The 16,438-nt window shown below is 36.3% G+C and overlaps 1 protein-coding gene across 1 annotated transcript; it reads left to right on the top strand.

Moving 5' to 3' along the window:
* Positions 1–196: 196 nt before the first annotated feature.
* Positions 197–15,400, top strand: LOC132698019 (circadian locomoter output cycles protein kaput). Its single transcript, XM_060663849.1, has 9 exons — positions 197–485; positions 3,983–4,024; positions 5,915–6,063; positions 7,153–7,334; positions 9,691–9,877; positions 11,069–11,135; positions 11,202–11,351; positions 12,699–12,935; positions 13,093–15,400. Exons 1-9 carry the CDS (start codon positions 454–456, stop codon positions 13,829–13,831), a joined length of 1,785 nt encoding a protein of 594 aa, XP_060519832.1. The 5' UTR covers positions 197–453; the 3' UTR covers positions 13,832–15,400.
* The last annotated feature ends 1,038 nt before the right edge of the window (positions 15,401–16,438 follow it).

Here is a 16,438-nt window from a genome sequence, read left to right as displayed (position 1 = left end):
TAAGTATCCGTTCGACCGAGCCGGGCCGCCCTTAAGATCGCGAAAGGTCCTCGCGAAGCCCCAGAGGTGCCGCGTGCGTCACGATATCCATAAACATTACGAAATAATAATTGATTGCGGGCGCGTTAACGGGGTGGCGCGCGGAAGGGGGTGGTCGGCGCGTGCGCGCCCCCGCCGCCCTTGTCCCCTACGAAAACGACGCCGCGAATTAAACAATTGCGGTGCTGGTGTACATTCTAATTATTATTATTAGTCGTTATCGGTCGGCTGGCCGGTCAATCTCGCGCGGTCAACGATCACGTCACACACGGTCAATCGTGAGTGCTCGCGTTTTTTTTTTTTTTCGGGGGGATGCCGGCCGCGTGTGAACCGGAGTAATGCAGTGCGCGACTACCGGAAATGGGGATGACGTTTTTCTGGAGCAAGCATAAACTGAAATAAACGAAAAGCAACATGTCGATCAAGAAGAGCGCGAGGCGCTACGAGTAAGTTTTGTTTCGGACCGGCCAAATTTCGTTTCCTGGACGGTCTAGCGTGCGTCGGGATCGATTCGTCGTTGTTTTGTTGTCATCTCGTCGAGGCCGTCTTATCGCGCCGTTTGACGTTATCACTCTGTCCGTCCTTTTTCCTAAAGTCCGATGCAGTGCTACTTCTATGTTCTGCGCGGATTTTTTCATGTAAATTTTGCAACGCGTGTGCTACCAAACTGCGAGAAATTCGGCATATGAAATTACCAGCCATGTGTTGCCGCATTTGTGGGTGAAAATCGGCGCAAAACGTTTAATTTCATAAACTTATTTATTGTATTTATATATTTATTCGCAACCAACAGACAGTGATAATAATACATTACAGAAAATATATCTTGGTTAACCATACAGCACTACAAATTGAAAACTAACTAAAACTAAAATTTTTCATTATGGCGTTACCTTAAAATAAGGACCAATTGTTCTGATAGAAACCGAGCAAGGAAACCTCTGCCCCGTAAACAATCCAATCGTCAATGAAATGTAAAACTGAATTCTCTTAGCCGTATTGCATTGTAGAGTTCTCCGAACGATATACTGTTCTGACAGCATGATCCGGTCTTTAACTTTGGTAAATTTTGATGAAGGTCTGACCGCAAGCCTACCTCGCTTGGGTTTCTATTTGTAACCCTGAATAAATAGATTCGCAATTCCACAATGACGTTCCAGAACCGTACTTCGGTACTTCTTGCATACAAATGCTGAAAGCTGACGGATTTAATAAATTGGATTGGATAAATTGTACTAAAATGTAGATTGTACCTCAATAAAAATGGCACATTGAGTCTTGAAAAACAATTGAATAAGTTAAGTTGGTAATTAATAAATACAAACACAAGACGGAATATAAATATCTCCAAAGCTTCGACGGCTAAGAAAATACTGTTTCATAAAACTGAGAGCATACTCCGATTTCATCAAACCCCACAAATCAACCAATAGCGAACCGGGGAAACATCCATTAAAAATTAATTATCTACATAAGATTTTGTATTGCTTTCCTAGGAAAATATTTTAGAGGCGTTATGTGAAACCCTAAAATTGGAAATCGGTTTAAGCTATCTAATGTGTTATATTTACTTTCCGGCAGCTGGCAAAGTTCGTTCATGAAAATGGCAACACTCAACAATATCTGGAAGAATACCCACATCTTCTTGAAAAAAAAAACAAATCTCTAATTTTCTTGTTTTAAATAAGAAGCGATTGCAGAAAGATATGCCATAAAAAAAATTGTTGTCGATGAAATCGCTTAGAAACGAAATGTAAAAGGGTCGTTGAAACCCTTTTGAAAGACGTCGAATGTGTATGTATGTATGTCAATGTATCAGTTATGAACTTTTTTTTTAATATAAAAAGCATAAAATTGTATCTTATGCAACAACTGCGGTCAAATGACATTTGACTCACGAGTTTACTTGACACGAGCGAAGCGCGTGTTTAATAAACGAGTGAGCTAAAAAGTTTACCGTGTTGCATACTACACTTTTTCTACGACACTTATTTTTTGGGTACATTTTCGCAAAACACGAATACGTTCACTGACATGACCGTCAGAATTGACAAACGTCAAAATTCAAAGCGTGGGAAATATCTCCGAAAATATCCGATTGCTCCCAAACCCGTTCGGTAAAATCCCGGAAATGTCCGAAGTGGCTCGAACTCGTGGGAAACGAAACTGACGTCGTAAAGCACAAATGATAAAATCATGTCAACCATTTTAGTTATGTGATTTGTCGCGCCACTGGATCTTTCGGTCCGATGAAATAATCACAGCGATAATTCAGCGATAACGTTTGCCATGATTGGCAAATCGTACAACCCCGAATTTAATAAGCTCAAATACGAAAAAACTATTTCGGTATACCTATTATTTTGTCTACTAAGACTATACCATATTGCTAATATTATAAATTCAAATATCAACAAAAATATTTTGAGTATCTACAAATACCACAAGGTATTCCCGATTAATTGTTAGCAAGGACATTGCTAATCAGAAATTCAAAGCCCAAAAAATTAGATTAGTATTAAAATTAAAATTAGCTCATTATTAGTTAATACATCCAAATTTGATTAAGGCAACAAGACCACATCTATTAATTTTTGGCACACACACCGCAAAATATAGTCCAATCCTCTACTAAGCAACAAATTTAAACACCATTAGTTGGCTATTGGTTTAACTTAGTTTAATCAACCCACATTCAAAAGTTCTTATCTAGTTGAAATTAATCACAACCCTTTATTTGCCTGTAAATGGCCAATTTATTGATTAGGTTAGTTTAGGTTAAGTTAGGTTAAATTATTTCATTTGAATTCAAATGATTATTGTGTTGTTGAGGATTTTAAGACATCAAAAAAATTGGGACAAAACTAGCCAAGCCACTGGTCACTAAAAGAAAGTTAAAAAGCCACCACAATTTTGCAATTTCAATTGATATCTTTATCTTAATTTCATGAAAATTTTTGAACGCCTCCAATTGTTTTCGCGTGCGGCGAAGAAAAGTGAATTTAACCTCCTCGTTGATAAGACAATGGGAGTCACGTCCGATAAAAGCGAAGTCGATTCGTTTTCAGGGATAACGGTAAAAACCGCTCGATCGAAAGTTATTGTTTTCCGACGCCAAAGAAATGCGATCAATGTGTTTCAGGGTTAGAATCTGTCGTTTACTGTTAAACGGTGAGGCTGGAAATTTGTTATTCATATCGAGGGATTTTACGGTTACCGCCAGCGGCGTACGCAGCGCCTCTCCGTCCGTAGCGCATCTGAAAAATTTGGCAACGTTGCCGCCGTAGCCAGTTCGAATTTTATTTATTTACAGGATCCAATTTCTGCAAAAATATTTTCACGTATTTTTAACACCAAATTTTTTATCTTTTCAGTTTTGATAACATTTTTAATGTTAAGGACATAATCACACATTTTTCTTGTGCACACCCACAAACTAGAAATAGTCAGACGAGTTTAAAATATGGCGAATAAACAATAACTGCGAACTGTCAACTTAATTCTTCTTTGACCATCCGTACACATTGGGATAGTCAGTGGGTATGAGTTTCATTTATGTTTCTGTTTATGGATATTGGCTAATAACGGATAACAATATACTCGGGTGTGCACAAACTTTGCGAATAGAATTCGTTATGATTAATAGAATTTCTAAAAATTGTGTCTCCGGGACTAATCGCCCCGGCCCTTACCAGAATGACGCCGCTGGCTCCGCCGCGCAATAACAACAAACAATCTTAATCTAACGGCAATTACATAATTAAAGTTTAAATGTTGTAACGGGTTTTCTTTCTCCGTTGGAAAATGGTAAAAATCGAAAACGTATATTGTCATAGATCCGTTACGATTTTTTTACTAGTACGTCCTTCGATCGGTATAGTGAAAGTGTTTTGTTTTTCGTCAGCTGTGTCGCCCGTATTTTAACCTTGGTTTACCGTTTCAGGGATACCATGGACGAAGATTCCGACGATAAGGACTCGAAACGGTTCGTAGCTAGCGCAAATAACTAAAAAGTAGGGAGTTGAAAGTAGGATAAGCGAATCTGAGATTTAGATTTCACGCACTTTCAGATAATTGAAAAAAAGTCTTATCGTAATCTGCTTTAATTAAAAAAACTTTTTAAAATTTTTAAATTTGAAAGGAGACGTCGCTGTACTGTAACATGTATTTATCATTATTGTAATATTTGTTATTATCGTTTATAGAATGTCGATTGCTTGACAAGTCAATTAAAATTATCGACGTCGTTATGGTTGCTTAGTTTCAAACTAATCTCAAATTAAAATTAAGGAATTTCGATCCATTGTATTATCCGAGGTTTCAAACACTAGTGATAATTAAAATTACCGTATCCGACAAATTCCAATTTAATTATGTACTTAATTAAGTTTTTTGCGTTTTAAATTTTGACGTGAAGCTCTCGGACGAGAGCCAGTCATTATCATTATCGATATTATTAATTCGAAAGAATAAATGATGAGCTCCCTCTTGTTATAAACTAAACACAATTATAGCTGGCTGTGTATTGACTTTTTAAATCAAATTATTTGCATTTTTTGTTGCGGAGAACTGCAAATGCCATTTTGTACGTTTCTATAAGCTCAATAACCTCTATAAGCTAATATTACGTAAATAAATTTTTATGTACTATTTTACCGATTATACTATACTTTTCTTGCAGATTATAGTTTCAATTTTTCAATTTTCAATGTTACTCTCATGTCTTTTCATAATAATACCTATAAACTGAAGACCATGATATTTTTGTACGGGAGTGCCAAGTTATTTTTTGACTAGGCAATTCCATGTTCTACTGGGCACAAAAAAGTATCACCCGCCATAATATACCTTTTCAATGGTTCCAGACAGCGATTTGAAATCAGGATTTTTAGTTTTGATTTTTCAGGAGATTATTATTCCCCAGGTGGTGGCGTTTTTACCATTTTTATTATTCTTTCTTACTTTAACTTTGATTTTGACTAAGATCGTAACAGGGTTTTTCATTTAAAATTAGAAGCACGTAAACACAAATTTGATAATAACGTTTAAAAAATAGTCCTATCGTGTGTAGGATGACCTACTGAATCCAAAAATATAAACAAATATCTGGTATGTAATTTAAAATCCAGTTAGCATCATTCAAACTAAGATTCAATACAGTTAGAAAATTTTGAATATAACCTAATAGCTGAATAGCCTAAATTTCATATCGCTATATCACGCGGTATAAATAAAATATATAATAATATAATAATAACATATATAAAAAAATAAAAAAAAAATAACAAAAACTAAGTTTAATTTAAAAATATTTTTTCATCCTGTAGAAAGACTAAAAAATATGTTAGGTAAGCGATTTTTTTAATTTTTGTTTTATTTATATCTCATTCCTGCATTCCTTTTTGACCTCGCAAAAAAAATGGAACGCTACTGCGGTCAACGAAACAGAACAAATAATTTGTTATTTTTAAATGATCCGTTACGCGTTAAATGCCGCTTTTACCAGATTTCGGAAGGGAAAACGATACGTCACTACTATTTTTCATAACAAACGATATTTATTCATTTGTATTGAATCGATCGGTTGACATTCAATTATACTCGTAACACCATTATAACGTTTTACGAGGAATTATTTGTTTAATTGAATTTTTTTAATATTTTCTTTGCGAAAAAAGTTGCACTCGTTTAAACTAAAATTAATTTGGTGTGTGTGATTAAGATGTTTCTACGAGTTCTAATTTATATAAACAAATCCTCTCGATTCTACAAATTTTGAGGGAAAAAATTTATACGAATATATAGCAATTTAAAAAAAATCGGACACGGTAAAAAGAAAAACCGCCCCCCAAAATAAAAACGAAGTTGTGCGCAGGAAATCGAGAAACATAAGCGAGAAAAAGCGTCGCGATCAGTTCAACCTGCTGGTCAGCGAGCTCAGCTCAATGATCTCGTCGAGCGGCCGCAAAATGGACAAGTCGACCGTCCTTAAGTCCACTATCGCCTTCCTGAAGAACCACAACGGTGAGTTGATTTAATTTTGTATCATGTAATCTACAGGGTTCAATTACACAGGTCTACCGTGATTTTGAAACCTAATTGCTTATTTGTATATTTTTGAGGGCCCTTTTTCCAAAACACTGCATATTTTTGCTCTATCACGTCATTTTGTTTGTAGTCTGAGTAAAGTTTTTTTTTCACTTTTTTTAACTAGGATTCGTTTATTACTGAATAAAAAATAAATTATTTTAAAAATTATTTTAATATTTACAAAAAACCTTACGTGATACAAATAAATGCATATAATTTTTTAAATCAGTCTACCAAAATTACACGAAATCAATTTTCAAAATAAAACACCTGTCAAAAAGTCCAATTCTGTAGACCCTTGTTATTGATTACAATAAAACTTATTGATTACTTATCGATTGTTAGTCATCACTAAAAAAAATGACAAAAGTGAATCACGTAAAGTAACCAAAAAAATTTTTACAAGATTTAAAACGGCAGATAATTTAAGTCTAAAGTTGGTTGGTGTTCGTTTTAATAAAAATTAACAAAGTTTCTGCTATTAATAGTATATTCTGAAACAAGGTTGATAAATGCTGTTTTAGTCACGAGCTTGTTTTACTAGTTACTCGTGCCAAAACAAACTATACAAGGGAAACTTATTTAAAATAAAGGAACAATATATGTTGTTATGGAGAATCTTATGTTTAAATACATTAGCTACAGTAGATCAAGTCTATATTTGAGATTTTGGTTCTGACGACGGTGCTGAAAAAACAAAGTTTTAAATTTAAAATTTCAATGTCTGCTTTTATTTCTGTTAAAACTTGTAATGAAAACGTATTTAGAAAATTAAAATATTTTTAATATCGAGGAAACTACGGAAACATTTAAAAATCTCCTAATAATGAACAAACATCAGCGTCAATAATGACTTCCCCACAAGGAGAGGCAGTCATTGGAGGTAATCAAAAAATAAATAAATTCCGTTTTGGCATATTTCAAACTATTTATATTTTGGTATTTCACGCAATAGATAGTATCAGCTTGGGTGATTTTCCTAATTAAAAGGTCCCCATTGTGCACGAAAAACACGTTTTTCAGAGGTGACGAACAGGTCGAGGATCAACGAGATCCAGGAGGACTGGAAACCGACTTTTCTTGCGAACGAAGAGTTTACTCACCTCGTTCTGGAAGCTGTAGACGGCTTCATCGTAGTCTTCTCCACATCCGGTCAGATTTACTACGTATCGGAAAGCATTACGTCGCTACTCGGTCATTTGCCGGTAAGCTGAAGTTGGTAAAGTTGATTTAGGCAAAAATCTCAAGACTTCTTGCTAAATTTTGATTCCAGATTTATATCAATTAACCAAAGTAGGGCGAAAAAGTACGTTCACTGCCTGAAATATTCCATGTCTTCAAAACTGGGTTCCTAATTTTATTGTAGTTCAATATTTGGATGTGGTTTGATGGAGTACTCGAACTCGGTGCTACGACAGATTTTATGTGACAAACAAAAATTGGAAAAAGTGAAAATAAAATTATTTCATATATATATATATATATATATATATATATATATATATATATATATATATATATATATATATATATATATATATATATATACCGCACTTGTTGCATAATATACTATTAATAGTCAATAACTTTTAATTTGTGCAGTGATTTTAAAACTTTGTTAAATTTCTCAGAAGAAACGTCAATGCATTGAGAACTAACAATAGCTAAATTGGAAGCCAATTGGAAACAGCTGGAAACTGGATCATTTTTTAAAAATCTGTCATAGGTTTTTTCATTACTTTTACTTCCAATCAAACTATTATGAAAAATTTATCATTTCAGAGTTGTCAGTTTTTTTTTTGTACAATTTGTTAGTTTTATTGCATCCAAAAGGGTAGGAGTGAAAATGTTTGAAATATTGAAATATTATTTCATAAATTATTTTTTTTTAAATAGTGGCACTGTTTTGAAACAAAATCCGTACAAATAAATTGCTTTCCCAAAAAAAATTCTTAATTAAACTGTTTGATGCGACTGTCCAACAAGTTGTGAAAGTTAGATCTATCCATTATTTGTTATTTGTTTTTTTCTTTTACATTTAATTTACGTTCAGGGTTACAAAATACGTTTTCTTTGAATGCCCCGTAGGCAAGCAAATGTGTATCAGTAATACGATACCCTGCTCAATGTTAAATATTACATATCCCTCCCATGGTTAAATACCTCTGCTTGACGCCCTTCGGAACACCGAGTTCGATTTTTTTGCAATTTATTATTTTATTTTTATTGCCGTTTCGCAAAGATCGGCACACGTGATGTTTTACCGGGAGTGGTAGCACGCCTTGAGACTTTGCACACCTACATTAACGGTTAAGTCGATTTTTTCCGATATTACGTCATTTTTCCCGCGGTATATGACTTAGCGGGACTTACTCGTATTGTTCAAACGTATTATTTAACTGCAAGTATTTACTCTGCTAATTAATATTATTTTAATTCGGGGTTAAAGAAAGTTGTATAAGTTGCAAGTACGAATAATCGTGTTACAAAAAGAAACGGTTAACAATTTAAACAGGATTAACATAAATAAATAAAATTGGCATGGCAATAGTGTTGCTTTAGATTTTCAAGTTCCTGGTTTGTAAATTATGCTTGTGAGAGCTTTTTTTTTCAAAGGCTACTGTAATACTTTTTGCAAAACTTCATCCTGTTGGCTTCTTCAGAGCATGGCTGAAACTGTTTCACCTTAAATTTTTTGAAAAAAGCGAGTTGTATTGTTTTAAAGAACATAATTTTTTAAATGTGATATACTGTATGTGCAATACTGTGACAAAACAGTTTAGATTAGATTAGGTTCGGATTATGATCAATCTGCTTGTCTGCGAACCAGAGGATCTATTGTGTCTCTTTGACCAGACTCCACAACGGTGTACCAGATTTTATTAATTATTTAATTATTTTTAAGTATTACGCTCATGATATCTTAAATGTTACCTATTAATAGTAACCATGTTTTCAAAGCAAGTTTAGTTAAGGAGTTATTTTTCTTATTTATGTCAATGTGTCAAAAAAAATATTTTCGTTGAATGTTTTAAGTGTTTTACGTCTCTTTACAATTACCTAATGTAATGACACATATTCTAAAGTAAGCAACTAAACATTTAAATATGATTGTACATTAAAAATAAATATGTTTTTGGCTCACCCTGCATAAGTAATGGACAGTACACTAGCAAACAGTGGCACATTTTCGTTACGCTATTTCAATACGGGTATTATTTGTCATTATTGCAGGTTTTATTCATTGATATTTTTTATTTCATGGAATAACTTTAAATAATATTTTTTTTATTTTGTTATAAGGTTTGCTGGATTCTTTGTCCAAGAGTTCTTATGACTAGATGAGATTCCTCGACGATACTCTATTTTACCAAGTAAAACTTAATCTTATCAAATATTTTTTATTATTTATTTTTTTAAATTTATATATTTATTATCTGAGAATGATTATCATTAAATAGACAAAAATTTACCTCTTTGAATTTGAGGTTAGATATGTTTTTCCCAGCTATTTTAGCCGCACGCTTTGTTAAAACACCGTATATTTATTTTGCGTTCTAGGGCGCCATTTTGAACATGTCAATCTACGATCTCGCGAACGCTGAAGAAAGGACGAACCTCTACAACATGCTGATGAACCCCACGGAAGACGAAACTCCGGTGTCATTCTCGTGCCACCTGCAGCGAGGCGGTCAAGATTCGATCACGTCCGCCTGCTATGAGCTCGTGCATTTCGTTGGATATTTTAGTGAGTGGCGATAATATTAGTTAGTTATTCCGGTCGTAGAATGTTATCGTATGCGGCGAAGACGACGGCCGGCCGAAGCACCTTAGGCCGTCGATAAGACAAACGGGACTAGTTTGTTATGCAGCATCAATTTGTTTCTTTCCGAGTAACGCGTGGGAAGAAACGCCACTTTTTTCTTTAATCAATTCCATAGCTCGGTTATCCGTTCCATTTATTTATTAGCTTAATATACGAAGATGGCATGAAATGGTAGCACTCGTCGATAAAAGCTAGGGAATGTGGATACGCAACTTTTGACGGGTATTTGCTGAAACTTCAACCATTTTGTTGTTTGGCGATCGTTTGAATGAGGCGACGTGAGTGTTTTACATTTTATTATGTTTTACATTTTACATTTACATTTTGTAAAGATTTTCTCAAATTTCTTGTATCAGCAAACTACAGCGCCATCCCATAAAGAGACTAAAGTTTTATTCTGACCTGCCAGGAGATTTTTGAAACAATAAGCACTCGATTAATTCATTTTTTAATTTTTACAAGCCTTCGACGTGTCAAAAAATATTTGGGCAACGGAAAATTGACCGTTCTTCGTACGATCTTCAAATAAATTAAAAAGTATGTCGTTCTATGTAAATTAATCCAGTTATAGTAACAACACTCCTATCGTTTGCACAACTTAAGTTAACTAAGTGATATAAGTATTAATGTTGTTATATTTTGACATGACATTTTTCAGATAGCTTTAAATTATCATAAACCCCACTAAAACAGACTGATTAAGAAAGATTTAAAAACGCTATAATATACTCCTCTATCATACAAAATGTATCCTCACAACTAGACTCAGTCTACGTCCAACATCGGAGATGGAAGGACCTCTGAAGAAGCTCGCCACTCGTGCTAGCGAAACGTTAGGAAGTAATTCCAATCGACGACGGCCTTTAAACCCGAATCAAGATAATAGCTGTTCCAGTAATAGTTTCGAGATTAACAAAAAACCTAATTTCTGTAGTCCGTAGTTACGCGCTAATATCAAATTCTGAATGAAAAAATTTCATTGCTTCCCATTACCTAACAATTAATTCACGAAGGTTCTTAACCGTTAATCAATAGTTCCATTTCAACGGTCCAGGGTGCCCCGTTCAAAGAGCTTATACTGACTCAAACTGGCGTAATACTACTTTTTTCAAGGGTCCGATGAGGATGTCAAACGTGATGAGAACCGCTATCGGGGTTACCCCGGTGATGTGGACGCAAGGTGGGTAAAACTCGCCCGCCCTCTCCTCCCCCTACTTTAAACCTTTGCACCTTTATGTCCTCCCAGACTCCTCTTCGTCGGCACCGGTAGACTCCAAACTCCGCAGCTGATCAAGGAAATGCCGCTGGTCGACTCGAATCAGATAGAGTTCACGTCCAGACACAGCCTCGAGTGGAAATTCCTGTTTCTCGATCACAGGGCACCGCCGATAATTGGGTTCGTATCGCGAAATTAACCTATTAACGTTATATGCGAAGTAAAATCCTTGATAAGTAGAGGGGCCTTATATTTCTTCCGTATTATACAAATGAACTTGGAAGACAAGATCATTATAAGGCAATATATAAGCACTGTTAATTTTTTGGATGGAAAATTAATACAGAAAAGTCGGCATAGTCAGTTAGAAAACGCCAAACGTAAACTCGTGCAAATACGGTTCTGAAAACCAAGGTCAAGGTTATTTATTTACCTTAAAAATTTGTCCTTTCCCTTAAAGTTTTAGATCATTTGCAAAGTTTATGGAGTAACCAGGGCTATTTGTTCCGTTGTTTTACTATGAATGCTATAAATTATTTTGACAGTTTGAGAATGATTAAAATTTTATCTTGTAATAAGCGTGACATTGATATCTAATGCCACATGTGAATGTACAATTTTCTGCTGACGGCATTTTTTGACTCAGCTCGACGGCGAGGTCAAGTTCATGTTCACCATCCGCCCGCTAAGTATTGAAGGTATCCTTCAATAGTAGCCTAATATCTTTCACCACCTTTCACAAATTGTTAAATTTGGAGATTTCTTTGAATTATTATTTCGATGGGTCTGATGCCACCAACAGCAAGCACATACTTTTTACAAAACTTCTGGATGGTGTTTACAGAAAACCTACGCAGAGACCGATAACTTAATGCATGGTCACGTCACCATCCGAGAAAAAATCATCGATTATCGACTCGCTTGGTTATAGAGCTGTAATGTTATCTCAGCCCGAGTCACTGAACCGAGAATTAAAACACCTGACCTCTGCTCTTCTCTATAATAATTTCCATATTAAAGATATTAAGCGTTCCATCACAAAATACGCTTCACCACAACCTTTCAATAGCAATAAAGCCGAAAGCAATCGGAATCGTACACTTCCGACTGTGGTCCTTCCTTACATTCAAAACATCACTGACCACATATCAAAAGTTCTAAAGAAGTATAACGTTAAAACTAGATTTACCGCTTGTCCAAAAATCTCTCAACATCTTCGGTTTTAGCATTTCACAGCAATCACGAAACCGGACATAAAATTTTAATCGGTAAAACTAAAATTCTTGCATGTAATCAATTCTTTTACCAAAGAAAAATCCTAGAGTCTATAGAAATCTATAAACAACCTAACAATCTTAACCGGCGACTCAGTTCTTCATATGTCGCCAGTATGAGAATCAGTCATCCGAGTCAGTCATCAGTCATAGGACTACGGTCTATGGCCTCGAAAATCGTTATCAATGTCTGGTAAACTTTCGACAAGACTTCTACATTCCGCCACTCATTCCGCTCCCATCATTTTTATAGTTATTTGCCGTTCGAGCTGCTCGGCACGTCAGGCTACGAGTACTACCACATCGACGACCTGGACAAAGTCATCAGCTGCCACGAAGAGATCATGCAGAAAGGCGAGGGCACCTCGTGCCACTACAGGTTCCTCACCAAGGGCCAGCAGTGGATATGGTTACAGACCAAGTTCTACATCACGTACCATCAGTGGAACTCGAAGCCCGAGTTTGTTGTGTGCACGCACAGGGTCGTCAAGTATGTGTTGCTGACGACATGACATTAATATGACATGATGCGACGGATAATGTCATCTTACATGTACATGAAACGTCATATTTGGTTTTCTGACGAATTTAGGGCGCTCTCGAGTCTACACTCGGACCGCTGACTATAATACGTTCGCCGGTTTCAGCTACGTCGACGTCACGTGTCGCCCACGTAGCTCCAGGTCCAGGGACCGATCACCTCCAGTTGTCGACAACGACGGCACCAGCTCCGAATCGTGGATAGGAGGCAGAACGACCAAAAGTCGTCACCTGTCCGACTGCACGTCCACGTCAGCCGACTCGCCTGGTTCGAAGCACTCGTGTCACAGTCGTCCGTCTTCCGTCACGCAAAAGTCGAGGGTGCGACAAGGCAAATATTCTTCGGCGGTTCAGTATCAGCAGCAGCAACAGCAGCAGCAGTACGTCCACCGGCAACCGTCGTCGTCGCCGCAGTTCCTCGAGCCGCCGCCCCAATACGTTTTGCCCGATCAACCGATGGTAGCGGGTTATTCGCCTCAGGTGACGATGTCACCTTTGTTGCCGATGGAGCCGATGGTGCCGCCTCAAAATCAGCTGCAAGCCGACTTGCAGAGGAAGCAAGCCGAGCTGCAAGCGATGATAGGTCAACAGCAGCAGGAGCTCAAACGGGTGTCCGAGCAGCTGCTGATGGCCAAGCTGGGCCTGCTTCCTCAGGCGGGTCAACAGCAGCAGCACCAGCAGGCGTCGTCTTATCAATTAAACAACACGGGGACAGTGAGCAGTACCACGACCACCACCTTACCGGTGGCGGGTGGTCCTTCCGTTATCGTACCTGTTTCGGAACCGATGCAGACGCATCAGACTGTGATGTATAGTAGCCCAGACTCGAATACTCAAAATAAGTAGAGCTACGAAAGGAGTCCGATTTATTTATTTATTTATATGGAAAGATTGAGATAATACGCGAGTTACAAAAAGTATTGTGATATTTATAGGCGACTGTTTCGGTTACCGATTTAAAGTTGGGTTAGTTGCGGTCTGAGAGCATATATCCACTAATTATATAGAGGCCCTGGCCATGCCGATAATACCGGAACCAATAAAATGTTGCGACATGCAACAGTCAACATGTCAGCTGACAGTTTATCAATTCGACAGTTTTTTACTTGGATGTCCGATGCGCACCTGTTTCACAATATTGGCGGCCCCTATATTATCTAATAGCTACATGATTGACATTGTCTTGGCGCTATTTTTTGTAGTCTATGTTCACGCAAGATAAGGTTTGTTCCTAAGGAGAAATCGCGGACCCGCCCTAGTTTTACCGCTCATATATTAAAACAATCGATGTTAAGGTTGCCATGGTAAAATTTTAAATATTTCTGAAGGCAAACTCATTTATCATTCGAAATTAACGCAAATTCAACAAGAAAGAAATAAAGAATGAAACAGTTTTAGGCTAGCTTATGTTTCGTAATATTTTGCGCATTTGTATTAGTTCGAAGTTTCTGATGTAGATCGGGCGTCAGTCGTTTGGGTGGTTGTCGGTAGATATGTCAATAACAAGTAACAAAAGTAACTATAAATAGAAACATTGGTTTTGTTTCGATAAACACGCAAAGACTTTAGCAAATTAAATTAATCAAAGCAGCTAGTGTGAAATATATGCAATTATTATTCGCTTCAGTGGCAGTTTTAAAAATTACGAAGCGAATGTGCAAACAATGTCAACTGTCGAATTGTCAAAAATTGACATTGGGGACATTTTAAAACATCTGCTTTCACACCATTGAGATAAATATTCTGCGTATAAAATGTCCCGTATTCATTAGAACACTGCTAAAATGAACACTACTATAACCAAATAGTTTCTTTAGAATGAAATGTACAACGAAGCGAGTAATGATCTCTATTAAAAACAAATCCAGCCGGTAGGAAGGAACCTCGTTACATTATAAGTTATGTTAGGTCGAATGAACTCGTTTAGTAGGTGCTACGTCGCGTACATGATTAGTTCTGCACGATATAATTCGAAATCATCCGTAAGTCCTTTCGTCCGAACTATTTGTATAGTTAATTAAATCGTAGGTAATAGTAAGTTCGAACCGAAGCCCGACATTCATTTTCGGATGGGGGAGAATAGTTTTATCTAATCTACGCAAACCACAAAAAAACTGCGACGCTGTATTTTATATGCATTTATACATTTATATTTTTATATGATAACAAAAACTAGCGTTGCTCTAGCTGTTACATATTCTATAAAAATATCATCTGTAGAAATTCTGTTAAAATTATTAAGTAGATTATATAAAAATTCCCTCGTTTCATTGGCGCCGGGTGTCGGAGGTTATATTATCCGAAAATGTCGAATCTTGCGTTTTAACTAAACGAATTCGTTAAATGTTACCTGAACAAATAACCGTTGTGTTGTAATTTGTTAATATATCGTGTCGTAATAGAACAATTTTTTTGCGCCGCTGTTTGTTTTCGCTCGTTGATTAAATACGCGCAAAAGTACCATCTCCCTTAATATGTTTATCATATCAAATCGTATCATTTCTTGTATTGGCAAGTTTTTATAAAACACCCTGTATAATTGAGTACATTATTTCGAGAATTCGAAAAGACTGAAATTGATAATTGTTGTTAACGTTTTTACCTTAGTAATAGAGTACTTGAAGCACATTGAGAAAATGCCTGAAAATTTTCTTGGTGTGGGCAGAAAGAATGTGTGACTATGTCTAGAATTAATACGAGGTGCCAGAAAATTTAGTCTGTGTAGTAGGTACCGCAGCAATCAAACAAGTTATTTGAAATTTTAAACAAAGACATTAAATAATGGTAATCATGTCGAGGGGTTATACTCGAATCGATCCGACTTATACCATACATACTTGAAAAACTTGCGCTGATTTATTTGTAGGCTATAAATATGACAGTTGCGCCCAGGAAACTACTAATGCATATTCCAACTTAGACCTGACATATGAGCTATATAATGTTTTTATCACTTCTGTATTTTTAAAACGCCTGGTGCAACGGACGATAGCTTTTTGGGACTTGTGAGGAACAAAGTATCATTTCGAGTTGAATATTACTCCCAAGTCATTCTATATTATATTTGTTTAAATCCTGATTTTTGACAGTTTGACAGGTGTCGCGGTCGATTAAGCCGGATAATTGAGACTGATATTTCATATTCTCCTGAACGCGTGGAGGGTGGTCAGTCCATCAGGCGACCGGTTTTCACTTCGAACTGACAGGCCTACAGGATCGTGTGTAGCCGGCTTTAGGCATCAGGGTGAAATAACATTTTGATAAAACAACGAATACCATTTTGAATAAACCGGGTGAAGTAATTAAAAATGGCGAAAAGTGAAGGTTAGTTTGTAAAATTTAGAAGTATATGCACGAAATATCATAGACATCATCATTTAATATAGCGGGTGACACAAGATAGTGGGAAAGTGTTTTTTATGGTAACAAGGTTGATATATTTTTGAAATACGG

The sequence above is a fragment of the Cylas formicarius genome, unplaced genomic scaffold, assembly GCF_029955315.1.
Source record: "Cylas formicarius isolate icCylForm1 unplaced genomic scaffold, icCylForm1.1 PGA_scaffold_2__14_contigs__length_35257938, whole genome shotgun sequence".
Lineage (NCBI taxonomy): Eukaryota > Metazoa > Arthropoda > Insecta > Coleoptera > Brentidae > Cylas > Cylas formicarius.
The sequence above is the reverse complement of the archived record's forward strand: the minus strand, read 5'-3'. Positions and strand labels throughout refer to the sequence as shown.